This window comes from Cervus canadensis, chromosome 2, assembly GCF_019320065.1.
Source record: "Cervus canadensis isolate Bull #8, Minnesota chromosome 2, ASM1932006v1, whole genome shotgun sequence".
NCBI lineage: Eukaryota > Metazoa > Chordata > Mammalia > Artiodactyla > Cervidae > Cervus > Cervus canadensis.
The window spans coordinates 81,743,944-81,770,761 of NC_057387.1; the positions used below are offsets into that span (position 1 = coordinate 81,743,944).

At 40.9% G+C, this 26,818-nt stretch overlaps 1 protein-coding gene across 2 annotated transcripts in view; it reads right to left on the bottom strand.

The window, feature by feature from the left end:
- DAB1 (DAB adaptor protein 1) overlaps positions 1 to 26,818 on the bottom strand; it is a 451,862-nt gene that overhangs the window by 142,267 nt on the left and 282,777 nt on the right. For both annotated transcript variants that reach the window (XM_043461149.1, XM_043461147.1), the window contains exons 3-4: positions 12,837 to 12,976; positions 3,680 to 3,778 (exon numbers count right to left, since the gene is read on the bottom strand). In XM_043461149.1, coding sequence (XP_043317084.1) covers positions 3,680 to 3,778; positions 12,837 to 12,976 — 239 coding nt within the window. The remainder of the gene's footprint in view (positions 1 to 3,679; positions 3,779 to 12,836; positions 12,977 to 26,818) is intronic.

Below are 26,818 nucleotides of genomic sequence, written 5' to 3' on the forward strand. Positions count from 1 at the left end.
TGAAAATGAATAACGATGACAGTAAAACAGAGATAATACTGAATCTGCTCTAATACATATGAAAGGAAATCATTTATAAACTTTGAGATTGCTATGGTCTGTTTATGTGCACTCAAATTTCATATGCTGAAATTCTGATGGCATTAATATTAGGAGGTGGGACTTTCAGAAGGTGATTAGGTCATGAGGGTGGAGCCCTGATATATGGGATTAGTGCCCTTATAAAAGAGGCCTAGAAAACATCCTCCCCCTCTCCCTCTTCCACCATGAGAGGACACAGCAAAAAGGCACTATCTATGAGAAAGTGGGCTCTCACCAGATACCAAATCCTGGGGCCAGGATCCTGGACTTTTTCCTGCCTCTAGAACTGTGAAATAAATGTTTGTTGTTTATAAGCCACCAAGTTTATAATGTTTCTGTTTTAGGAGTCCAAATACTAAGAAAAATATGTAATTATTAGTTGTATCTTACTAGCACCAAGGACTTTGGACAAGACTACCTGGGTTTGAATCTCAGCTCTGCCATTTGAGAACTGTATAATTAAATTGTTTGGGCCTCAGTGTTCTCATCTGTAAAATGGTGATAATAATAGCACTTCATAGAATTGCTGTAATGTACATAATATGCATAAAATGGTGCACATAATAGTGACAAATCAGTGCCAGCTAAACTAAGTGAACAAGCAACATCCATTTGTGACTGGCAACAGAATGTGGTATTATCTTGAAAAGTTGAATCAGACCACTGCCCTCTATCCCAAGAAACAGGCTTAACTTTAGGCTCCCACAATATTTATGATTTGTAATGGCACACATAATAATAATATGGTAGAATAAAACTGTAAATGAGGAGAGAAGAAAGCTAGTGAGTTTCCTTGGAAAGACATAGGATTTGGGATTTGGAAGGTCTGATTTGAGTTTCCAGTCAAATCAGGAATAATCCCAGAATTTCAGTTTTCTTATTTGTGAAATGAAGATGACATCATTCCTGCATTGGTTTCCACTGGTCTGCTTTGAGGACCTAGTAACATACTGACATGAAACCATTTCTGCTCCTAATTTGCTATTGTTCCTACTATTACTAGTAACTGAGCTCATTTATGACATTTTCTGCATTCTCACTGATACTTTTGATATATTAGCAATACCTAGATATCTGAACATATGGACAGCTTTTGATATTGATTTATTTCCTGCAACATACTAATAATAAAATTTATTCACATAAGGATTGGGATCAAGAACCCCTTCGAAATTCAAGACAAGGTGTAAATTGCTGCAAAGGGTCTCCTTAATTTGGATCAAAACATTTTTGACAGCTTTTGGATTTTTAAAATTCTAGCTATTGTCACGTTCTGCTAATGTTTCTTTTCTTGGTTTTGAAAAAATAGCACAGCCAAGCTTGAACAGGAATACTTCTGACATGATAAACAACTAAAATTTGTCATTCCAAATGAAAAAGACCCAGTTTTCCACTTCTTTGATAAGGAGGACAAAACACCACTGAGACTCTTATTCTGCAAAATTCAGTTGAGTCCCTGCTGGGCAATGACAACAGTTTAGTAAACTGTTCATGCTCATAACCTCCAATGGAGGTTTTGAAAAGACCTCCAGTTATCTGAAGATAAGTTACATCCAATATGGATGGATTTAAAGGAGAAACAGACTATCAAAACTAGTCTGGGGAATCAACCAAGATGTAGCTTTGGTCAACACCTCATCTTCTACTTGACTTCCTTCCACAATATCTCCATCATATGACTGTTGCTTGAATCCTCTGAGGGATGGTGTAGTCACTTGCACAGAAGGTGGTCCATCTCAAGGCTGAACAGCTCTGACTTGTGGGAGACTCTTCTTCCTCATAAACTGAAACTGCTTCCTAGAAACGTCTATCACCAAGTCTTCGCTCTGTTCCCTGAGTCACACAAAACACTGAGCAAGTCTTTGGAGAGATCAACACTACTAACACAGAGTGCCTTGCCCCACACTCATCTCTACTTCAGGCCTAAACGTTCAGCCCTCTCTACCAGTCTTCCCTAGACTTGTGTTAAGACAAATGAACAAGCTATGGTTGCAAAAGCCCTAAGGTAAGAGCCTAAGGTAAGTCAGCAGACTAAGTCAGGCAGATAACATTTAATTCTGCCTTCATCCTGAATCTCCACTAGGATATGACATTTTTTTCCCCACAAAGCCAAATGGCTTTGAGCCGAAATGATGATTTTTCAGGTATTTTTTGTGTGTGTCTAAAGAAAGAATCAAAAATCACATTTCAAGGTTTGGTGGTATCTTTCTTTAGGGCCAGCTTAGCCACCCTTGAGTGAGGATTTAGATAAAAGTAAAGAATATAAATTACCTCTACTCATTAGCTAAAGTTTGGTGATTAGGACTATTTGATGGTGGGGTACATGATGGAATAGCAGGACCCCAAAACACAAGAATAAAAAGTAAGATAGACAAGATAAAGTATCTGATACTCTATCCCTGTCATTCCTGTCCCTTTGGTGATGCCAGTGTCACGGTGATGGGCAGGTGTGGACTTGGGAAGAGACTAGAGATGATGACATATATTGGGGAATATGAATCCTTGTGAAAGTATCTCTCGGTTAGGCATGATGCACATTACTTGGTTCCCTCCCATGAAGGATAATAAAGGATGAATAATATCCTCCAAGTTTCTACAGTTCCAAAGCTCTCTGCCCCTTGTGTGTCACCCAGGATCCCACGAGGCCATAATGTGTCTGTGCTATTACTAATCAGGAATGACTTTTCTTCAAGAAAATATTTTACTATTAAATTATCATCCTACTAACCATATGGTCTCTTAATATGAGTCAGAACAAAGGGGGAAATTTTGTAATGCAAAATGACAAGGTTAAGTAGCTTGGTTAATTGAGTATTGTTTATACACTGCTTGATAAACTACCTGTGAAGTTCATAGGAGGTGATATAAGTGGAAGTATGTTAGAAGCTATAAAGCACTGGGTGAATAAAAGAAAATCGTGTCCATCTGACTCTTGCTCTCTGGACAAAACAGATCATTAAAAGCTTTTCTCTTTTTCCCATACCATCAATGAACAGGGTCAACAATGCTAGGCAAGTCCTGGGGATAAACCTGGGAGTTATCTGCTGCCAGGAGGTGGACGAAAATACAAACCACATCTTCAGTGGGTTCAACACATAGATCAGCCCTTACATTTCCTCATCATGCAGTGATGGATTTTTTTTTTAACATTGAAAACTCCATTTATTCTTTTTGATGACAGCAATTGCAAGGTGCCACAGGTTCAATTCAAGAGAGTCTGGATGCTTTGACCAAGTCAAAAGACCCCCGTACATCTCCCTCTAGGACGCATGTCATTAAAGTTGCCAACACACAAGGAAATTTAACTTAAACTGTCACATTACCCACTGCTCTTCAAAGCACATCAATCTCCCATTGCATTACCAGGACTGTGTGACACTTTTATCCCAATTACCCTGTAAGAAACACGGCGCAGTCATACTGTGACCAAGTCAGGAAAGAGCCTCCCTTTGATGAACGATCACAGTTGATCAAGTTTGTCAGTTGCTTTATGTGTTTTTATGCTTGTTTGATATTCCTGCTCAGAAGAGTAGAGGCTTTTAAGGGCACATCTGTCAATGGATTCAATTTCACCATGCCATGTGATTCTTTTACTTACCCCTGTCTTCTCATCAAAGATTTTGATTCCTCCAAAGGAGATGGTTAAAAAGATTTTCTGTTTGTGTTCTCCTTTGGAACGAGCGCCAGCAACAACGCCCTGTTGAAAGGAAGGATGTGGTTTTTACTTTAGCGTTTTCATTTGAAAATTCCCTCTGGTCCCAAAGGCATGTCAGATACCATGAACCAATGCCACCAATCACGCACATTCTTTCCCTCCCCACTTTCATACTATCTTTCCCAGTGGGCTTGCATCCTCTTGATGTTTTAGGGTAACACTCGTCCTCACTGCTCAAAAACTGTGTAAACAAATATCTGAACTTAGATTCGTTGGGCAAACCAAGATTTACAGAGTGTCTACTTTGTGCCTAGACAGTCGGCTCAGAATTTGAGATCCCAGGATAAACACAATATGGTTCTCTTGTTAAGATCTTTTCTGGGTTTTGTATTAGATATGGTTTTAACCTTTTAAATAAAGATGAGTCATGGGATGTGTTCCTAAATGTGATTTTAATTTCATACTTCTGGAAAAACTTTTCATATGAATTAATTATAGAGATTAAAAAGAAAAGAAAAAATATTGCCAGACTGCATGTCTCAAGTCTGTTTAGAAAAATGTGATCGTCATCTGCCTATGGCTTGAGTTTTCACCCACACATTTTGTATGTTCTTCTACCATTTTCCCAATCATTCTTGTGCTTTCAAGAAAAGCAACTACCAAGGGCTTCTATTTCTCAAAAACCTGTTTCCCCACCTTTCCAATCTTTTTTTTTTTTTAATATACTGAAGATACGTGTATGAGTCAATTAGAAGGTAAATGTCACAAAAGGTGGGTATGTTACTCTGCTCACTACTCTCTCTCTAGTACCTAGGACAGTTCCTGGAGGGTGGGAGGCACTCAAGAAATTATTATGACATGAATGTGCTATCAAGAGTTCCCTCCAAAGTTGATATGACGCAAGTTAAGAGTAAAAACACTTGCTTCTTAAATTAGCCTCTGTGGTGGCCAATTATAGGCAAGCATGGGCTTCCCTTGTGGCTCAGCTGGTAAAGAATCTCCCAACTGCAATGCAGGTTTGATCCCTGGGTTGGAAAGATCCCCTGGAGAAGGGAAAGGCTACCCACTCCAGTATTCTGGCCTGGAGAATTCCATAGACTGTATAGTCCAAAGGGTTGCAAAGTCAGATACGACTGAGAGGCTTTCACTTCCACTTTACTTTTCATGGGCATCATACTAGGGTACAACTGAGGGGATGAGGACATTCAAGGGCATTATGCTCTAGGACTGTTGCAGACTCTGCATTAGGTGTTTTTAGGCTTCCAACCCCTTCATCCCCACGAGCTTCCACAGAGGGAGAGAATAAGTCCATCTTTCACCAGTAATCATTCTGGGCTTTTTTCAGAGTAGAAGAGTCTAAAATAATAATGATTTCATATTCCCAAGAGAAAAAAGTCCTTTGTGTTGTTCTCAGCACAGCATGTTCTGGAATAGAGTCAGAGGTATGACCAGCACAAGGAAGGGACATTCTCTCAAGGTTGTATGATTATCCTCACTTTGGGTACTGGAAATATTCTGTGGAATCGAAACATCTGGATTATACTTCTGGCTGTGATCTTGGACAAATGACTTAATTCCTTGCTCTACTTCCTTGAGTGTAAATACTTCTCTGGCATGTTTGAGAGAATGAAATGAAAACGTATAGAAAGTATCTAGTACAATGTGTGGTACACTGTAGGATGTCATAACCAACCCCTAGCATTTGTGGTCCAGTTCCTGTTTGGGAACTAGTAACAGGAAATGCACTCCCTCAGGAGTCACCCATTCATCCTCAGGCACCTCTGACATACAGATGCACAGAATGTTAGAGTCACAGGAAACCTTCAAAGTAATCAGTCTAAATTTCTCAACTGACAGCTGCGAAAAATGATGTTTGATAAGCTGGGTAGACAATTCCAAGATGGTACAAAGAACTGGTTAGAAAGTTGAGACCACACATCCACTTTCAAGACTCTTGGTGCAAGAGCCATTCTTCTTTACATATCTCTTCTTTCTAATAAGCCCAGATTTCTTTCCTGTAATCCTATCTGGTGTTCCTCTTTTGACCTTTAGGGATATACCCACTGACATAGGATCCCTCCTCCAATGACTGTCCTTTACATAGTTACAGGGTGACTTACTCCCAAAGCGAAGCCCTCTGTGTCTTTAACCCCTCCTCCTATTCAAAGGTCTCTAGATTCCTCAATATGCTGCTTGCTTTTCCATAAATTCACTGAGAGGTGGTTTTATGGACATTGGAGAAGGCTCAGAGCATGTCTTTGCAATCCCAGGGGTAGTTCTTATTTCTCTTCAGTGTCACCCAAGCAAAGATGCTGTCTCTGACCGCTCCACCCTCCACTTCAAACTGCATCTGATCTTTCTCCCTGCATTTTTTTCCCTTATGGTATCCTCTGGCATACTGTATATTCATTTGTTGACTGTCTGCCTTTGCCCAATAGGACAAAAGCTCAACGGGCACAATGGGAACTTTGTTTTATTCATTCTGCATGCCCAAAGTCAAGAATGGAGACTGGAATAAAAAAGGCACTCAAACAAGTGAAGTGACTTTCCCCTCACTCGAGTAATGAACAATCTAGGTTTTGAATCTATGAAAACCTTGACTTTGAAATCTGTGTTCCTAGTTTGATTTGGAGAAAAGTAACTGATGCTGCCATCCCTCTGCAGCCTGACCTTCAACTTCAGGATCCAGACACATGCAAAAGAGAGAACAAGAAGTAGTCCTGTTATAAATGGAGGCATGGGAAGGACTGTGGCAATGGGTAGGGAGCCTCTCTTTCTTGCTTGAGTCCTTCCAACATGAAGACATCACAGTTCCTTTGGTCAAAAAGAGTAGCTTCAACGACCCCATCTCCAAAACAGTCGTAACAACCCCCAGCTCTTGGAATTACCTAACATCAAACAGCACTAATTCCCAACACACAGTGATACTGACTAGCTAATGCTCCCCTTCACTTCCTGCTCCAAATGGTTCCAAGAACTCCCTGGCAGAATGTGGCTGCAGATAAAGAGGGATGGAAACAGCATGTTTGAGAGTATTTCTGCTTGGGACTGCTGGTGATACAGCTTCCCAAATACAAGGACAAATACAAGAGAGAAGGATGATGCACATGGTACAATCTTTGGGAAAAATAAACTTCAATTTTACCAAGCACATTTCTCCTGTGAGACACAACCCTGAGTCAAGCCCTGAAAAATTACTCGAAGTCCAGGCAAACCTGCCACCAGACAGCCTGCCACAGGGTCACACTTCCCCATGGTGTTTTGCAGAACCAACAGAAGATCAGGTGACAGGGATGGTTGGAGAATTAGAAGATACACATATAGGTATCTTTTGGGGGTTTAATATTAGCAACCTGGCCTACAAAGTCATTGCTGGGAACCTGAAAATGAGAGGTTCTTCCAACGAGAGTGTTTTTCCAAAACACTCTCCAGGTGTTTTCCAGGTACCTACCAAATGGAAGGAGTTCTCTTACATGTTATATAATTTAGCTCATCCCACAATCCTAGAAAGGAAGAATTACCTCCTTTATTTTACATATGACAAAATATAAGCTCAGGGGTCAAGTGACTGCCTTAAACCTCACAGAACTAAGACATAGAAGGAATTTCAACAGCGATCTTCTGAATTTCAATGTTAGGGTTCCTTCCTATGGAAGGGTTCTACGGGGCAGCATTGATTAAAAAAGATGGAACCCCCGGCGTCCAGATGTAGTAGTGAAGGAGCACTCTAAATGAGACTAACTCATACTTTTAACAAGAGCAAACCATGCACGTACTGCACATGGCAGAGGGCGCAGCATGCAGGGAGAGCTCAGCAAAGTTGACTGACCATCACCACTGGTACCAATCCTGAGACTGTAAAGCAATGTCACACGCCGGGCACTGTGTGGAATGACTGATGCAGGCATCTCTGAGGGAGTCATACCGAGGCAGCATCTTATTGGAGGAATGTATACACACAGATGGGGTCAGGCACACCCGGCAGGATTGCCATGAGGGTCCAATAAGATGCTGCACTGGAAGGAACTGAGACCTCACGCAGCAGGGTGCATGCGCGTGATGGGATGGCTGTTCCCCTCCAGGGAACAGGTCAAGCAGGTGAGCCCACATAACAGGCTGCAGGCCTAGCATAAATCTAGAATGCTATTCCAGAAAGCTGCATGAACAGCGCTAGGAATTAAATCAGCTGTACAGTTTCTGGGGGAAAACTGATCATAAGTTTCACTTTTTCCCAGTTAAGAAGGGGGTAGAGATATCTTCCTCACTTTAACCCAGAGACTGGCCCCTAAGCTCTGCACTTTCAGGTCCTCTGAGCATCCTGTCCCTTGGATTCCACCAAGGAAGACACAGACAGGAGGTCAGAGTGGGGGAAAGAAAGAGGTCCAGGTATTTCTTTCTGCTTTCTTCCCATCCCTGTTCTACAATCTCCAGCAGCAGCTATATTTTTGCATGGCGAGGAGACTTCCTCCTCAACCCCACCCTCCCTGGGTTCCAGTTAATATATCTCTCCTTGGGGTGGGAACAGCTTCCCTCTGTTTCTAGTTTTTGCTAACTTAACCTGGCCTACCCTGCACGAGTCTCTCTTTCATTAAAGTGTCCTCATCTGACCTAGCCGGGGTGACTATTTCCTATAGGACCTTGACTAATAGATTCACCTCGGGCTCTGCAATCAGTCCTCCAGGCACTGTCTTTATGAGACACCATTTTGCCCAATACCTCTGAGAGGTGAATACTTTGTAAGTTAATGATGTGGGGTTACTGAGTAGTAGCTTACGTGTAGGGGTTCAAAAATCTAGCTAGGCAACCAAGATAGATTTCAGTGCAGATACAAAACCAAATAGAAGGAAGCACTTAACAATATCCTATCAAACACGAGACATCTGGAGATCTTGGTTTGAATTCTGGGCTTAATCCAGATTAAAATGAAGGCTCTGGGGCAAATCCTATAACTTCCGTGAGCCTCAGATTTCTTACTTACAAACAAGAAGGCTAAAAGCTACCTCACAAGATCAAAAGAGATAATATATATAAAAGTGCTGTTGACTAAACTAAAATACAATGACAATGAGGCTTCGCTGGTGGACAGGCAATGGCTCACGCAAACTCACATTTACGAATCCCCTCTTAAATCTCTATAACCCAAGAGAAAAACCTCTACAACAGGAACCAGCGTCAGAGAGTCTAGCAAAGAAAAACAGAATTTTTTTTTTTTTTAATTTCTCATATGGCCTGACATGAACAAGTGGGCCTTTTTGCAAGGCTAACAGACATTTTTTACTTCTTTGTCTTTCTTTCCTGGGCAGGAGGCCAAATGGAGAATCGATCATTTATGTTTCTGTGCTTCCTAAAGAAACACCACAGGGAGCGGAAATGTCAACATTCTTCTCTGCAACTTGCAAATAATAAGAGACAGTTGTCTGGAAACCAAGAACCCTCTACAAGTTCAGAGCATCTGCCAGGAGTGTGTCATGGTCAGACCAAGCCTCAGGGGTTTGGGGACCACTTGGTTACAAGGGGTGACAGGTGGGGCACTTTACTGCAGGTAACCAAGACAGACAGACAGACAGACAGACAGACAGACACACACACACACACACACACACACACACACACAGGAGCTTGGCAATCATCACCAGGCTGGTGATTGTTAACCAGCCTGTGTGAATGTTAATCTTTAGGGAGAATTTCAGGGCACACAAGCCAACTCCTGCCTCACGCCCGCTGATACGTCTATGCTTCTATGAAGGCAGATGGCAGATGGGGTGCTCTATGACCCGTGCCTCGTGAATGCTATCTATCGGGATGCTGGGTGAGGATGCATCAGCCTTTTTCTTGTCCTCAGCAGACTTGAAATCTGGATGGGAACCAGTCACTGGAGACTATCTTGATGTCTTTTAATTCATATTTGTCAAAAGCACATCTCCACCTGCCTGGCCTCATACTCAGTAAGGACCAACTTCACCAAGAATTAAGGTGCTGGCCTTTATCCCCATCCTTGATTAGAGTCTCCATGGGGAGGCAGGCATGGCACTGTCTCCTCTGGGTTCTCTCTCTGAAATCCACCTGCTGGTAGAGAGGGTGAGTTCTGAAGTGATCTCATACATGGGTCACAGGGCTGCATTAGGGCAGTGGGGCTGAACAGGGAAGGCTGCAATTAGCCAACTGTCCCACAGACCCACTGGAACAGCCTGTCTCCTTCAAGGATGCCTTGTGGCTGTGTACCTGTATCATGTCTTCCAGACCAGCATTTATCAGTCATAAAGCTGAAATTTAGAATTCTTCCTGTTGGACTCCTTTGTCTACTTATCACCCAGATTTGAATTTGGCAGAAGAAGGGGGCTCATTATTAGACTGTCCTAAAATCTCATAACATCATTTAATTATTCTTTTCATAAAAAGAGACATTAACCTCTTCCAAGGAGGCAATCTGTGAACTTGTGATTTTAACATCTTTTATACATTTTCTGGTATACCTTCTGGTAGATTTATAACTATTAAAATAAAATTTGCTATGTAAGAGCTTAAAAAAATGAAAAGAAAGTAACGGATACGCAGTTTAGAAAATTAAGAGTTTTTAAAAAGAATGATTCTTATAGCTAGACTACAAGGAGTCTTAGAATCTGATACACATGTTAAAATAAACCATTGAGAAAATGTGTACAATATAAACAAAAATAATAACTGTGCCTTATTAAGCATTTATCAAAGAAAAGGAGAAGTCGTTTTATAGACACTGTTCTATATAATATTACTAGGAACTTGGCCAGCCTTTTTTTCCTTCCCTTTTTCTTACATTAAAAAAATTATATTGACCAAGTTGTATCCTCAGGGACTATTAGAAAATATGAAAAAAATGTACATGATGTATATTATTAGGTAAGGAAGAAAACAAGATATGAAGTTATAAATGGTCATTCCAATTACACTACATATATGCATATGATTCACATATATATACAAAAATGTATATAAAAATACATAGATTGTTAATAACACAAAAATGTTGATACTGATTTTCTTTGTGTAGTGCGATTGTAAGTTAATTTCCCCTCTTACACTTCTCTGTATTTTCAAACTTTTTACAGAGCATTGTTTTGAATTCTATAATAAAAAAATTAAATTATAGATCTTAAATGTATATGATACTTAGAGATTTCTTGTTAAATAATTTTTCTAATATTTTTTATTACTTTTTAAAAAATAAGCATAGACTACATGGAGACTGGAATCTGGGAACAGACAATACATGATTTTGTATGTTTTTAAAGGCTACTTAATAATATAATTTTCTTATTTTGTATATTAAAATTTTTCCCAAGTTCTTAGATTTCTCAAAGAAAAGGCTTCTTTAAAGCATTTAAAATCAGAAATCTCTTTGTGCTATCTCCAAATACCAATATTACACATCACTTAAAAAATATTTTCCCTTTATTATAAGGTATGTGGGGAATATTAATAAAAATTACAAGGAGACCTACCTCCAAGAATAATGGAAATAAAAGCAAAAATAAACAAATGAGACCTAATTACACTTAAAAGCTTCTGTACAACGAAAGAAACTACAAGCAAGGGGAAAAGACAGGCTTCAGAATGGGAGAAAATAATACAAAATGAAGCAACTGACAAAGAATTAATCTCAAAAATATACAAGCAGCTCAAGCAGCTCCATACCAAAAAAATAAATGACCCAATCAAAAAATGGGTCAAAGAATTAAACAGACATTTCTCCAAAGAAGACATACAGATGGCTAACAAACACATGAAAAGATGTTCAACATCACTCATTATCAGAGAAATGCAAATTAAAACCACAATGAGATACCATCTCACGCTGGTCAGAATGTCTGCTATCAAAAAGTCTACAAACAATAAATGCTGGAGAGGGTGCAGAGGAAAGGGAACCGTCTTACACTGTTTGTGGGAATGCAAACTAGTACAGCCACTATGGAGAACAGTGTGGAGATTTCTTAAAAAACTGGACATAGAACTGCCATATGACCCAGCAATCCCACTGCTGGGCACACACACCGAGGAAACCAGAATTGAAAGAGACACATGTAGCCCAGTGTTCATCGCAGCACTGTTTATAATAGCCGGGACATGAAAGCAACCTGGATGTCTATCGGCAGATGAATGGATAAGAAAGCTATGGTACATATACACAATGGAATATTACTCAGCTATTGAAAAGACTGCATTTGAATCAGTTCTAATGAGGTAACTGAAACTGGCCTCTGTTATACAGAGTGAAGTAAGTCAGAAAGAAAAACACCAATACAGTATATTAATGCATATATGTGGAATTTAGAAAGATGGTAACGATGACCCTATATGTGAGACAGCAAAAGAGACACAGATGTAAAGAACAGACTTTTGGACTCTGTGGGAGAAGGCGAGGGTGGGATGATTTGAGAGAACAGCACTGAAACATGTATATTATCATATGTGAAAGAGATCACCAGTCCAGGGTTGATGTGTGAGACAGGGCGCTCAGGGCTGGTGCACTGGGACGACCCTGAGGGATGGGATGGGGAGGGAGGTGGGAGGGGGCTTCAGGATGGGGAACACATGTACACCTATGGCTGATTCATGTCAGCGTATGGCAAAAAGCACTACAACATTATAAAGTAATTAGCCTCCAATTAAATTTTAAAAAAATTACAAGGATGAATAAAATCATTTTATTAACATAAATCTTTTACTGTATTCATCATATGGTAGAATATAGAAAAGATATTAAAAATAAAGTGGAAAAATCTACATAATCTCAGTGACTGTAGGATTTGATGATTTTGTACTTTTGTTTTTGTTGAAGCCACACAATGAAGATACAATTGAGTAAAATGTGATATGTTTTTATCATATTAATAACTGCAAAACAGGGAGTAGTGAAACACATCCATATAGGAGATGCTTAATAAATATTTGCTAAACAAGTGACATATCCTCCCAATATATAAATGCAGTGAGTCATCAGTATACTAGGTAGTATACCAGTATGTGAATGAATAAAAATACGTTTACCAGAGTAATTGTAATCATTTTTCCCTCTCGGTCATATCAAATGTACACTGTTTAAAATAAAATGCTAGCACAGTACCTTGAGCTTCATCATCGAGTCTTGGCATAACTTGTCTCCCCGAGCTGCGGAAACCTCATCAATTCCAATCAGTTTGGCCTTGTACCGGACCCCTTCACCTTTAAACCTCTTTATCAAAGTGGCTTCACTGCGATCCTGACCTAAAAAGAAAGAAAAGCAGGATTCGGATATGTAGGTATTCAGGTCCCACTAACTTTAAATATCCACAGCTCCAAGACTGGTTCTCTGGTTTACCTAAATTCAAGGAAAGTCAAATCATTGGATCACGTACAAAAGAATGATGACACTCCTGGATGCAAATTCTGGCTCTATCCTTCCAAATCCTCAGGCAGATTACATAATTTTCTCTAAAATTGTGTTTTCTCAGACAGAAACAAAGAAAACTATTAAAAGTAACCAACCACAAAGTGGCATTAAGATAAAAAAAGCCAGATAACACATGTAAAATACCCAATATGGAGTCTGATGCACACTAGATTGTCAACAAATGATCATTACACACTACAAGTTTACGTCTGACACTCTTGTTAGAATAGTATTAGCCCTGAGTCTCTCTGGTATTTCCAGCATTTAAAATGACTTTGGCCGGGGTCCAAGACCCTCCTTACACCCAATTCTATGGGCCGTTTTATAACGAGGCTCCAGAGTAATTGTTTTGTATCAAGTAATGACCCAGGGTCAATTATCAAAGAATGGTTTTACAATATCTCTTCTGCTAACTCATGTGTGTACAGAAATAAGCTTCCACACTCCTTGGTACGGTGCCCCCATACCTTGCAGTGGGATTTCCCAGTAATTATTAGCATAATATTTTGCTAAGACACATCAACCAGAAGTTCAAACACATCCACATAAAATAAAGACAGTAATGTTATTGTGAACAGAGTATGTGTTTCTTGTGAGATGTTTTATAAACTTTATTTCCACTCTTCACAACTCAACCATATCCAGCTCCCAGATGAAGGTCACGGAATTCAAATAGCTTGTCCATATTCACACAGTCAGAAGAAACAGAATATATAGGAATTTAAATCTCTAACTTCATCAAATGTCCCTCAGAGGAGTCATAGGTTGGGGCATTGCTCATGTGGTTCTTTTTTCTTTTTTTTGTGGGGGGGTCACATATGGGACCTTAGTTCCCTGATCAGGGATCAAACCTGTACCCCTGCACAGAGTCTCAGCCACTGGACCACTAGGGAAGTCCCAATCATGCAGTCCTTAAGCCTGGAATGCCGTAGACTTCTGATATTCATCTCCTGGAACATCATGAACTTCAGCTTCTGATACCTCCTCCATCATGCCTTCTTTTATCAGCTGAAAATTTAGAGCTGAGGATATCAGAGATAATTCAGCCAATTTCTCTCTACCTACATGATGCACATATTGAGGCCCTTCCATTAAGTGTAGCTGAGAATTATTTGAGGACATACTTAAAACAGAAAAAAAACAAAAAAACAGTAATAGCTAACCACTGTGTGATGCTTTTCTATTGACAGAACATGGTATGCATTTCATTCATTTATTCATTCATCCCTTACTGAGCATCATCTCTGTGCCAGATGCTATTACTCACTGGCAAGAGATGAATGAGAAAAGTCTATGCCCCTAGAGGCTCAAGTTTTTGATGACTGCAAACAAAAATGTGTAGTGTGTTATGCTAGGTATATAAGAAGGCAGAAGCTTTATAGCCAGACATCCTCATGTAAAATCATGGCTCTCACTTATAAGTCAACTAAACTGTCTGCTGATCCTCCATCCCCTAACTATTGAGTGAAGATTAAATATTCTCTTTCAGAGTCATTATGAACAGTAACTTACATGAGATAGCATGTGAATAGCATGGGTTCATATGGTAAGTTCTCTATACACGGTAGCTGCCACCCCTGTTATCAGCTCAGTAAAAGAAGCACCTAGAAGATACAATTCTGAGAGCAGGAGAGCACAGAGAAGGGGTGTCCGCGGAGTTAGTCCTGGACCTGTCGTCCACAAATCCCACTTGGTATTTTTCCCACTGCACTCTTGCTGACTCCTGGTATATTGACGTCTCTGAATTAATTCCATTAAGCAAATATAACACATAGATGATTTGTCTGAATGTGTAATCAATGTAAAAATTAAGCCTCTGGGATCAGTAAGGGCAGATGTCAGAGAGTAAAGCTAAGAACAAAAAGAATAACATTTGCCATGATACACCCTATACTGACATCTAGCTGTGGGCACTGCAGGTTACCTTTCCCCGCATTGTTAAACAATATTCAGTAGGTGTGGCCTATGCTTTGATCTATTTCTTGGGAAGTTTATCTTACTCTTTCTTCAATTCCTGACACTATTTCAATCACTAATGACATTTCTTTGACTATCTGGAACTTCCTCTAATGTTTAACTATAATGGCAATACCAGGGAGTATTTATCATGTTATGTACAGCACATTATATGCATCAATTTGTTTAGTCCTTAAAATAATCCTAGAGATAGGTACTGTTACTCAGATATTATAGACGAGGATCTGAATTGAAGGTCTGAGAGGCCAAGTAACTTGTACAAACTCACTGAGTGGGACCTGCACCCAGATCTGTCTGATGCCAGAGCCCATGCCTGTGGTTTGCTTATGTTCTGTGTCTTCAAGCTTGTTCCTTAATTATAATGACTAATTGTTTCTCATCTATCCGACCTCCCTATAAAAGTGTCAGTCACTCAGTCATGTCCAACTCTTTGTGACCCTATGGACTGTAGCCTGCCAGGCTCCTCTGTCCATGGAACTCTCCAAGCAAGAATACTGGAGTGCGTAGCCATTCCCTTCTCCAGGGGATTTTCCCCAACCAGGGATCAAATCTGGGTCTCCCACACTGCAGACAGATTCTTTACCATCTGAGTCACCACGGGAAGCCCTTGAGATGATACTTATAGAAAAACTCACCTCGCCCAAATCTGTTGATCTTTAATACACTGGCAGCATTAAAATGCCACTGGAAAGATGGCTTGAAAATGGAACATACACATTCCAGACTCCAGGTCATTTCCCAAAAATGTCCATAAGTCAGATACAAAGACAGCCTTAAGAAATATTTGTCAGGGCACAGAGCTCTGCTGAGGAGCACACTTTGTAAAAGGAGGCAGAGCGAGATGAGGTGAACGAGGGCAGAGATTAATAAGAAAATATTAGGCCATTTAGAGGAAAGTAGAGAGTCCAATTTAGATTAGGACCCAGGGCCAAGCTAATTTGTATGAAGGGCACTTATGCAGTAGATAATCCAGTTTCTCATTAAATGCTCCGCCATTAAAAGGGTAATTTTTCATGAGCACATCTTGAGCGAGGTCTCAGATATATAAGTTAAGAAATAAATAACAGATATCAGAGCCACAAGGCTATTCCTTCAGAGGCACATATGACTTGAAGGTGTTGAAGGGAGGGTCAGTCTTCATGCATTGGTCATCATGAATCCCCAGCCTAGTCTGCTGAAAGTACCGCTGACCCTCTGTTTTAGGATGGACAAGAGAAAGCTCATGTGTTTAATGAAAATCATCTATTACAAGCATTTATGATATCAGTCACTGTGCCAGAAGTTTTACATGCAATCTTTTATTTAATCTTCACATCTGCTCTTTGAATTTGTCTCTGTCATGAGCCCTGTTTTATAGAAGATGACACCAATGCCCAAAGTGAAGGGCATTGCCAGAATTTTTTTAGGTAACAGCTTTGTTGAGATTTAATTCCTATAGCATTCAATTCACCATTTTAAAGTATATAGTTCAGTGGTTTTAGTACATTCATAGTTAGACAGCCATCACTGGTAGCTAATTTCATAACATTTTCATCAACCCAGAAGGAAACCTTGTGCTTGTTAGCTGTTATTCCCTATCTTCCCCAAACCCATCAACCCGAGGAAATCACTAATCTACTTTCTGTCTCTATGGACTTGCCTGTTCTGGAGGCAATTACATTTCACACAAACGGGATCATATATTATGTGGTCTTTTGTGACTGGCTTCCCTCACTTAGCATCACATTTTCAAGATCATTCTCCTAATAGCATGTATCATTATTCTGTCTTTTTCTTTCTGAATAATATTCCATTGTAAGGATATACCACAACAGTTGGTGGACATTTGGCCTTTATTTCTTTGGTGTTATGAATAATATGAAAATGAACTATTTTTGTACCAGTTTTTATATAGTCATATTTTTCAATTCTCTTAGGATTATACCTAGGAGAGAAATTGCTGGGTCATATAGTAACTCTGTTAAACTTTTTGAAGAACTATCACACTGTTTTTCCAAAGTGGTTCTACCAGTTAAAAATCTCACAAAGTATGAGGGTTCCAATTTCTCCACCAGCTGTTCTTGCCGACATCTCTTTTTGTCACTGCTTTTTAGTCATCCCAGTAGGGGTTTAATGATATCTCACCATGGTTGTGTTTTGCACTGTCTGCAGGACTACTGATGTTGAGCATCTTTTCATGTGTTCATTGCCCATTTGCCTATCCACTTTGGTGAAATGCCTATTCAAACATGATAGGCTGAATTTGATCCCAGGTTTTATGCAAAATGTCATGCTTTTAACCATTAGGCTATGGGGCCTTCTGTGACCTGTCACAGCACTAACTACTTCTCACTTTGTGCCACAGTTACTTGAGTGGATGTCATATGGGGCCTGTTGTAAACTGCAAGATAGCTTACCGCTAAGACAAGCACAAGTACATACACCTGGCCTGATATCCTCGTATCTTGTCCTATTTAATCTTCTAAGGTTACTGGAAGGAGGTGCCATCATCATTCAAGAGGAAGAAACTAAATCCAGAAAGGTAACTAAAGTTATTTCAGTTAGGGCTCAGAACAGAGCCTCATCCTGTTGTACTCTGAGGCCCGAGTTCCTCCATGGGGAGCTCGAGTTCTGGATTCAGATAACCTGAGTTCAAGTCCCAGCTCTCCCACCCCTGCCGTAATTGCATTACCTTAGGTAAGCTCCTTTGCATGACTTCCATAGCATCTTTCTCTGTTCGGTGTAGAAAAGAACAGTTGCTCCCATAGAGGGTCATTGTGTAGGTCAATGAAATGCCACACAGACAGTATGCAGGAGAGTGAGGGGCAAACAGTAAGAGCTAATCAGTGTTGGCTGCTGCTCTCTAGGTTCCCATATTTCCAATGTGTCTGGGACAGTCCCTGTTTATACCTTATGTCCTGACACTGTTATTACTAGCATCCCTTATTATTCTCAGAAGTAGCCCAGTTTGGATGATGAATTGTGTGGTCACCCTAATTACATTACCACCATCTGTACACTGCACTGCCTCAGCATGCTCTTTGAGCAAGGCATTGTGCAGATTCCTGTGGTACCTAGGTGAGTGAAACGTGTCTCTTTCCTGGTCTGGAAGCCACATTTCAGAAAGAGATACACATAGCTTTACAAAATGTTGAGATGATCAGGATTGTGAATGTCACATAGAGCTGAAGGGAGGAGAAATTGTTTCTGCTTGACGGGGAGAGGATGAGCAACCGCTGCAGAGGTGAGATGACATTTGAGAAAGGATGGTAAGAAGCAGAGATTCAACAAATAGAAAAGTAAGGAAGAAGTTTTCTAGAGGAATCAAGATTATGGTAGTATTCAAAGACATGGAGTACTCATGTTAGACTGAGTGATTCTCAACCCTAGTTATGTTTTCTTTGTTTGCTTGGATTTGTTTATTTAAACTTTTATTTTATATTGGAATATAGTTGATTAATAACACTGTGATACTATCAAGTATACCGCAAAGTAACTCAGTTATACACATACTTGTATCTGTTCTTTTTCAAATTTTTTTCCCATTTAGGTTGTTAAATAATGTTGAGCAGTGTTCCCTGTAGGTCCTTGTTGGCTATCCATTTTAAATACAGCAGTATTTAAAAGTCAATCCCGAACTGCCTATTCCTTCCTCCCACCTCTCCTTTCTGATAACCATGTTACCAAGTTCGTTCAATGGTTTCTGCTTGGTAAAAAAAGTTCACTTGTATCATTTCTTTTTAGAGTCCCCATATCAGTTCAGTTCAGTTCAGTTGTGTCCGATTCTTTGCGACCCCATGAACCGCAGCACACCAGGCCCCCCTGTCCATCACCAACTCCCAGAGTTTACTCAAACTCATGCCCATCAAGTTGCTGATGCCATCCAGCCATCTCATCCTCTGTCGTCCCCTTCTCCACCTGCCCCCAACCCCTCCCAGCATCAGGGTCTTTTCCAATGAGTCAACTCTTCACATGAGGTGGCCAAACTACTGGAGTTTCAGCTTCAGCATCAGTCCTTCCAATGAATACCCAGGACTGATCTCCTTTAGGATGGACTGGTTGGATCACTCCTTGCAGTCCAAGGGACTCTCAAGAGTCTTCTCCAACACTACAGTTCAAAAGCATCAATTTTTTGGCGCTCAGCTTTCTTCACAGTCCAACTCTCACATCCATACATGTGAAAAACCACTGGAAACCACTGGAAAAACCATAGCCTTGACCAGACGGACCTTTGTTGGCAAAGTAATATCTCTGCTTTTTAATATGCTATCTAGGTTGGTCATAACTTTCCTTCCAAGGAGTCTGCATATAAGTGATATCATATGGTATTTCTCTTTCTCTGACCAACTTACTTCCCTCAGTATTATAATCTCTAGGTCCATCCATGTTCCTGCAAATGGCATTATTTCATTTTTAATGGCTAATATCCCATTGTATATATGCACATCTTTTAACCATGTTTTAGAATTATCTTGGCAACTTTTTCAAATACTACTCCATAGATTTTTAGTGTATTGATCTGGGGTAAGCCTGAGCCAATCAATATGCTTGCAAAGTACTGTGTTTAAGCACACAGCTCAAGTGATGCTAACAAAGGCTGGAGGGGCTTAATCAAGAAGAGTTTTGGAAGTCAAGCTGAAGTTTTTGGGCTTTTTCTTTAGACCACAGGAGCTATTAATGCTATGGTCTGTTATGAGGATTAGATTAAAACAGTAACAATAGTGTAGTAATATCTGGAGAAGTATAAAACTCTCATTGATTCTTTATTGGTTGATAGATTATTCACATTCAAAAAAAATATATGTGTGTGTGTGTGTGTGTGTGTGTGTGTGTATAGTGACTGCTCACTATAAATTCTAAGGTGCCAGAGATATAGTAGTGACCAAAATATAGAAATATCCCTGTACTTATAAAGCTTACATTCTGGTGGAAAATTCAATAGATTATTGCAGTCATTTTCTAAGTATAGTTTAATTAAGAACCGCCCATTTAAAACACACACACACCCCACATACACACAAAAAACAGGGATTCCTAAATCCCACCCATTCAGATACTGAACCTAGTGGCTGAGACCCAGTAGACTGAGTTGATTCAGACACTAGTCATCCTGAAAGTTTGCCAGGAACAGAAAGGGGTCAAACAGCAACCTTATGTAGAAAATTTTCTGGGAGGTGCTATTTCTCAAACTGGGCCCTCAGAGTGCGAATTTCAAAACAAAGTTTCGCCATTTAGAACTAACACTTAGAGACGCTAACCATGGCCAGAACTGTATGGTTGCACTTTGTAGAGCTCAGTTTATTATTTCACATCAAATGTGATGCTGTCCACATATTTTGAATCCAGAGCCAGAAATCCAGAGAGGTCACGTTGCTTAAATTGACTCATCTCGATAAGTTCTGCAGCAAAGATTTAAACTCAGGTCTGCTTAAATCCACAGAGGCAGGGTCTCCGGGAATTTTTTTAGTTTTTAAAGTCACATCTCTTATCAGTGACATATTTTTGAGCATACAGCACTAAGATAGGTATATATCACTATAAATAAAATTAATGTCCTTAATATATCCTACAAAGCCCCTACAAATCTGGTCCCTGTTGAATGCATCTCCTCATTTTTGGACTACCCTCCCCTTTACTTCTCACGTTCTCGCCACAGTGGCCTTCATCCTGTCTCTTCAAAGAGCCATATTCTGAGCAAATGCATGCTGGTCTCTGCAGTTTTGCACCTGCTGTTCTTCGGACCTTGAAGCCACCACACCCCCATCCTCATCCTCCCTCTGCCCCCAGCCCCTCCCCACTTCCCTTTGACACCTGCGGTCTCAGCACAAGGCCACGTGCCCAGCATTCCCTATCCCAGAGGTCTATCTGGGAGGCCCCCTCTGAGATGTGGCCACAGTACTCTCCTGATAAGCCCCCTGCCTTCTTGCAACAAATTAATCTCATTTGTAATCATCTGTTTAAATTCCTCCTTCTCACTCCTCTGAAAGCTCCAGAAAGCCCAGGACTATGTTAGATTTGTTAGCCAAGGTATCCCTGGAGTCTGGCGTTTTCCTAACAGACAGACACATTTTCACTCAATTCCCTCACAGCATCTGTCACAGCACTGTGGCACCTCAATGACTGTCTTCAAGCCTGTTTCCTTCTCTGCACTTTCGATCCCTGAGGATAGGGCTGTGCTCTCTGAACGTAGCATGGTGCCTGGCATAGAATGGCCCCACAGTTCCCAGCTCTACTGAATAATTGAACACACGAATACAGTTTTTTATTTATTCAAAAGAGGCCACTGATTCCCAGAGTCTGGATCACTCTGGGGAAGTGTACAGGGTCACTATAAACCCCTTCCAAACAGACTTTATCTCAAATCCATTTCATGAGTGTGGATCACTAAATCTTCAAGGAATAAAATTCCTAATGGGAGGAAGCAAATGTCACACCTGCAGTTAAGTTCACTGTCGCCTTCACCTCATGCCATTAGGGGAAGAGCGTTTCTCAACCTCATCACAACCTGCTCACCTCATAACCAGGAAATGACTCTCTGAATTTAGATGGAGACAGTGCCAAGGACACCCAGTAAGCTCCCTGTTTTGAGCAGGCCTCAAGGATGCTGTCAGGAAGAAGACCACGTCCCTGTGTTGGAGCAGAAGGCACTCCCAGCGTGGAAGTCCCGCACTGGGAGTGACCTTGTAGAAACATCAATAAAAACAAGCCCCTTGGCCAGAAGCCTAGATCACAAAGAAGCAGGCAATTAGCATTTCCTGCAACACTGAGGCAGAGCCTACAGAATTCACTGGAGTCATAATCGGTCTCCCACTCCAGGCTGTTCACCCAGGACGGCTAATGGCCAAATAAACGAGATTTCACACCCAAGATTGTTCTCTCTTTTCCTCCCCCACGCATCCTAGATTATAATGATCATGGCCACAGAAACCCACGCAAGAGCCAAGATTGTTTTTTCTACTGTGGGCAGTCTGGCTGTGAATTCTTCTAACTTTTGACAGTTTACCGTACTTCTTTGTCTAGCAGAGGTCAACACCAATACATTTCTTATGTTAAGTGGAATATTCAATTCTCTTTTTTAGATACTTAAAACACCTAAGGAGCTGTCTTAGCTCAGGCTGCTATAACCAAATACCACATACAGGGTGACTTAAATGGCAGGCATCGATTTCTCACTGTTCTGATGTCTGTGAAGTCTAAGAGCAACATGCTGGCATACTTGACCCTGGGGAGGGTCCCCCTTCTTGGCTGGCAGATGGCTACCCTCTTGCTGCATCCTCACACAATGGAAAGAAAGAGCAAGGGAGAGAGTTCTGATTCTGTCTTCCTCTTCTTCTGAAGGCATGAATCCCACCAACGGGGCCCCACACTCACGACCTAATCAAAACCTAATTATCTCCAAAAGGCCCCACTTTGAATGTCATCTCATCAGAGGTTAAGGCTTCAATACATAAAATTTTGGAGGGTATGGGGGAGGAGACACAAACATTCATTCTGTAACAAGAGGCAGGAATGAGGAAGGAAGAGGGAGAAGCTGGATGACATCCGAAAGCAGGTGTGTCTGCTCCAAAATCATAAACTATTTAATTGAAAATTCAGAACCACCTTGGAGGCAGACTGCATCCCACTGAGAGATGAGGGGACAGAAGGGAATGGAGGTCAATGGTATCAAATACAGGGCCACACTGCTAGTGAGGGGCATGGTTACCTAACTCTGGGGTCAGAAGGCACTACAGGAGCTCGGTGCCTACCTGTGTATGTGGGATTCTGGGGTAGTCATTTAACTTTTGAGTGTTAGTTTCCATCTATAGAACGCTACAGTTATTTGTACTCCTCTCTAGGATACTCCTTATTGCCAAATTCAGACTTCAATTGAAGAAAGTAGGGAAAACCACTAGACCACTCAGATATGACCTAAATCGAATCCCTAACAATTATACAGTGGAAGTGAGAAATAGACTCAAGGGATTAGGTCTGATAGACAGAGTGCCTAAAGAACTATGGACAGAGGTTCGTGACATTGTACAGGAGGCAGGGATCAAGACCATCCCCAAGGAAAAGAAATGCAAAATGGCAAAATGGTTGTCCACGGAGGCCTTACAAATAGCTGTGAAAAGAAGTGAAAGGCAAAGGAGAAAAGGAAAGATATACCAATCTGAATGCAGAGTTACAAAGAATAGCAAGGAGAAATAAGAAAGCCTTCCTCAGGTATCAATGCAAAGAAATAGAGGAAAACAATAGAATGGGAAAGACTAGAGATCTCTACAAGATAATTAGAGATACCGAGGGAACATTTCATGCAAAGATGGGCACAATAAAGGAGAGAAATGGTATGGACCTAACAGAAGCAGAAGATATTAAGAAGAGGTGGCAAGAATACACAGAAGAACTATACAAAAAAGATCTTCATGACCTACATAACCACGATGGTGTGATCACTCACCTAGAGCCAGACATCCTGGAATGTGAAGTCAAGCGGGCCTTAGGAAGCATCACTACCAACAAAGCTAGTGGAGGTGATGGAATTCCAGTTGAGCTACTTCAAAACCTAAAAGATGATGCTGTGAAAGTGCTGCACTCAATATGCCAGCACATTTGGAAAACTCAGCAGTGGCCACAGGACTGGAAAAGGTCAGTTTTCATTCCAATCCCAAAGAAAGGCAATACTAAAGAATGTTCAAACTACTGCACAATTGCACTCATCTCACACACTAGTAAAGTAATACTCAAAATTCTCCAAGCCAGGCTTCAACAGTACGTGAACCATGAAATTCCAGATGTTCAAGCTGGATTTAGAAAAGGCAGAGGAACCAGAGATCAAATTGCCAACATCTGCTGGATCATTGAAAAAGCAAGAACATTCCAGAAAAACATCTACTTCTGCTTTATTGACTATACCAAAGCCTTTGACTGTCTTGAAAATTCTGAAAGAGATGGCCATACCAGACCACCTGACCTGCCTCTTGAGAAATCTGTATGCAGGTCAGGAAGCAACAGTTAGAACTGGACATGGAACAACAGACTGGTTCCAAATAGGAAAAGGAGTACATCAAGGCTGTATCTTGTCACCCTGCTTATTTAACTTATATGCAGAGTACATCATGAGACATGCTGGGCTAGATGAAGCACAAGCTGGAATCAAGATTTCTGGGAGAAATATCAATAACCTCAGATATTCAGATGACACTACCCTTATGGCAGAAAGTGAAGAAGAACTAAAGAGTCTCTTGACGAAAGTGAAAGAGGAGAGTGAAAAAGTTGGCTTAAACTCAACGTTCAGAAAATTAAGATCACGGCATTTGGTTCCATCATTTCACGGCACATAGATGGGGAAACAGTAAAAACAGTGGCAGACTTAATTTTTTTGGCTCTAAAATCACTGCAGGTGGTGACTGCAGCTATGAAATCAAAAGATGCTTGCTCCTTGGAAGAAAAGTTATGACCAACCTAGACAGCATATTAGAAAGCAGAGACGTTACTTTGCCAACAAAGATCCATCTAGTCAAGGCTATGGTTTTTCCAGTAGTCATGTATGGATATGAGAGTTGGACTATAAAGAAAGCTGAGTGCCAAAGAATTGATGCTTTTGTACTGTGGTGTTGGAGAAGACTCTTAAGAGTCTCTTGGACTGCAAGGAGATCCAACCAGTCCATCCTAAAGGAAATCAGTCCTGAATATTCAATGGAAGGACTGATGTTGAAGCTGAAACTCCAATACTTTGGCCTCCTGATGCAAAGAACTGACTCATTTGAAAAGACCCTGATGCTGGGAAAGATTGAAGGGCGGAGGAGAAGGGGACAACAGAGGATGAGATGGCTGGATGGCATCACTGACTCAATGAACATGAATCTGAGTAAACTCCGGGAGTTGGTGATGGACAGGGAGGCCTGGCATGCTGCAGTCCATGGAGTCACAAGGAGTTGGACACAACTGAGCAACAGAACTTAACTGAACTATCGTAGTTGCTTCCCTGGTGGCTCAGTGGTCAAAAATCTGCCCGCCAACGCAGGAGACAAGGGTTTGATCCCCGGGTCAGGAACATCTTCTGGAGAAGGAAATAGCAACACACCCCAGTATTCCTGCATGGAGAATTCAATTCTATGGACAGAAGAGCCTGGCAGGTTACAGCCCAAAGGGTTGCAAAAGAGCTGGACGTGACTTAGTGAGTAAACAACAATTAGAACATTTAGAAGGATTTGATGAGATAATACACATTTTGCTCTTAGCACACATCCAGGCACATGGCAGTCTTTCAGTAAATATTTATTGTCTTTCTCCTTCCCAAATAATATATTGTACATTAAGCACCAGTAGCCCAAAGCTAACCATAGCAGTCATACCACTTTAGAAGCAATGGTCCCAGCTGTTTTGGATTTTTTTTTTTTTTGGTTTCCTGGGAATAAGGTCGCAATCAGGAACAGGAAGTTCCTTCCTGAAGGCTACAGGGAGACCACCTTATGAATTATTAACACAATATCTAAACAGAGCCATTCTCCCTCCATATCTCCCTGAATTACTAGGCCATCCATCTTGATGATAAGAAAATTTCCGAGTTCCCCACCCCCAGCCTACCAACATCATTCTGTCCATTGCTGAGAAAGCTCTATTGTTTGTTAGGTTGTCCAATTTAAGAACAGATTGTGGGGAGACTCTCCGGGCCCAGGAGCAGAGACAACTTATTTTATTTAGAATTCTGTCTTGCAGTTATCCAGGTATTGATTTGCAATGGACAAAAAATTATGTATGCTGACTGTGTAGGGGAGAATGCTGATTTTTCTGTAATTAACTAGCTGGGCAGTGAGCAGAATAAGGGGAACAACACACTTAAGGGGCTGTTAAAAGGCACTTTGATGAACATGGTTGCTGTCATCACTGCTAAAAGGTAAACTAATTAAAGAACTAAAATAAATATTCAACCTATAACTCCTACAGGCATTTCCTTTAAAAATTCTCCTCTCTGGTATTTTTGGAAAGACCTCCGTATAAAGGGCATCTGGAGAATAGAGTACTAAGATTTCTACAGATTCTAATGTGAGGGGCTGGCAATCTGCATTGTCAAAGCTTGGCCAATGATTGCTAGGCAAAGTCAGACTAGGAACCACACACGAATAAGGCAGGTCCTTTAGTGAAACGTATGTGAGCCAATTCTTACGCTCAGATAACTGGCCCTTCTTTCATTTTCCTGACAAAGGTCTACTAGTGCTTGTTTTCTTTCTGCCAGGCATTCATTTAACAAATCTATTACAAACATTGTATGACATCATCAACAAGCTCAGGAACAGAAGAAAACAATCATTGGGCAGGTCATGCCACTCCGACAGACCCTTAAACCAACAATTTCCTGCCAGCACTCTTTCAAACCCCATTTTCAAGTTTCCATGAAGGGCAACTGCAGAGAACATCATGCTGAGTGGGGTGTGAATCGTACTGCTTGTGGTGGCTCCTGGTGCTGGAGGGCATGTGTGGCAGGAAGAATCTGGGCCCAGGAATCCCCCTTACTGGACTGACAGCTAGCTTCCAGAGAGCTCACGTGGCCATCTGCTGTCCTCTGTGCATCCCAGACAACTAGGACAGTCCTGACATTGAGTGGGTGCTCCATAAATACTTGCTGAATAAAGATATACTCAGTAAGGGAACTTGCTCTCATTAATCCAGAGTTTTCAATATTCTCTCCCAAACACACAGACATAGCATTTTGTAACTTTGGAAAGTCAAGTGTAAGT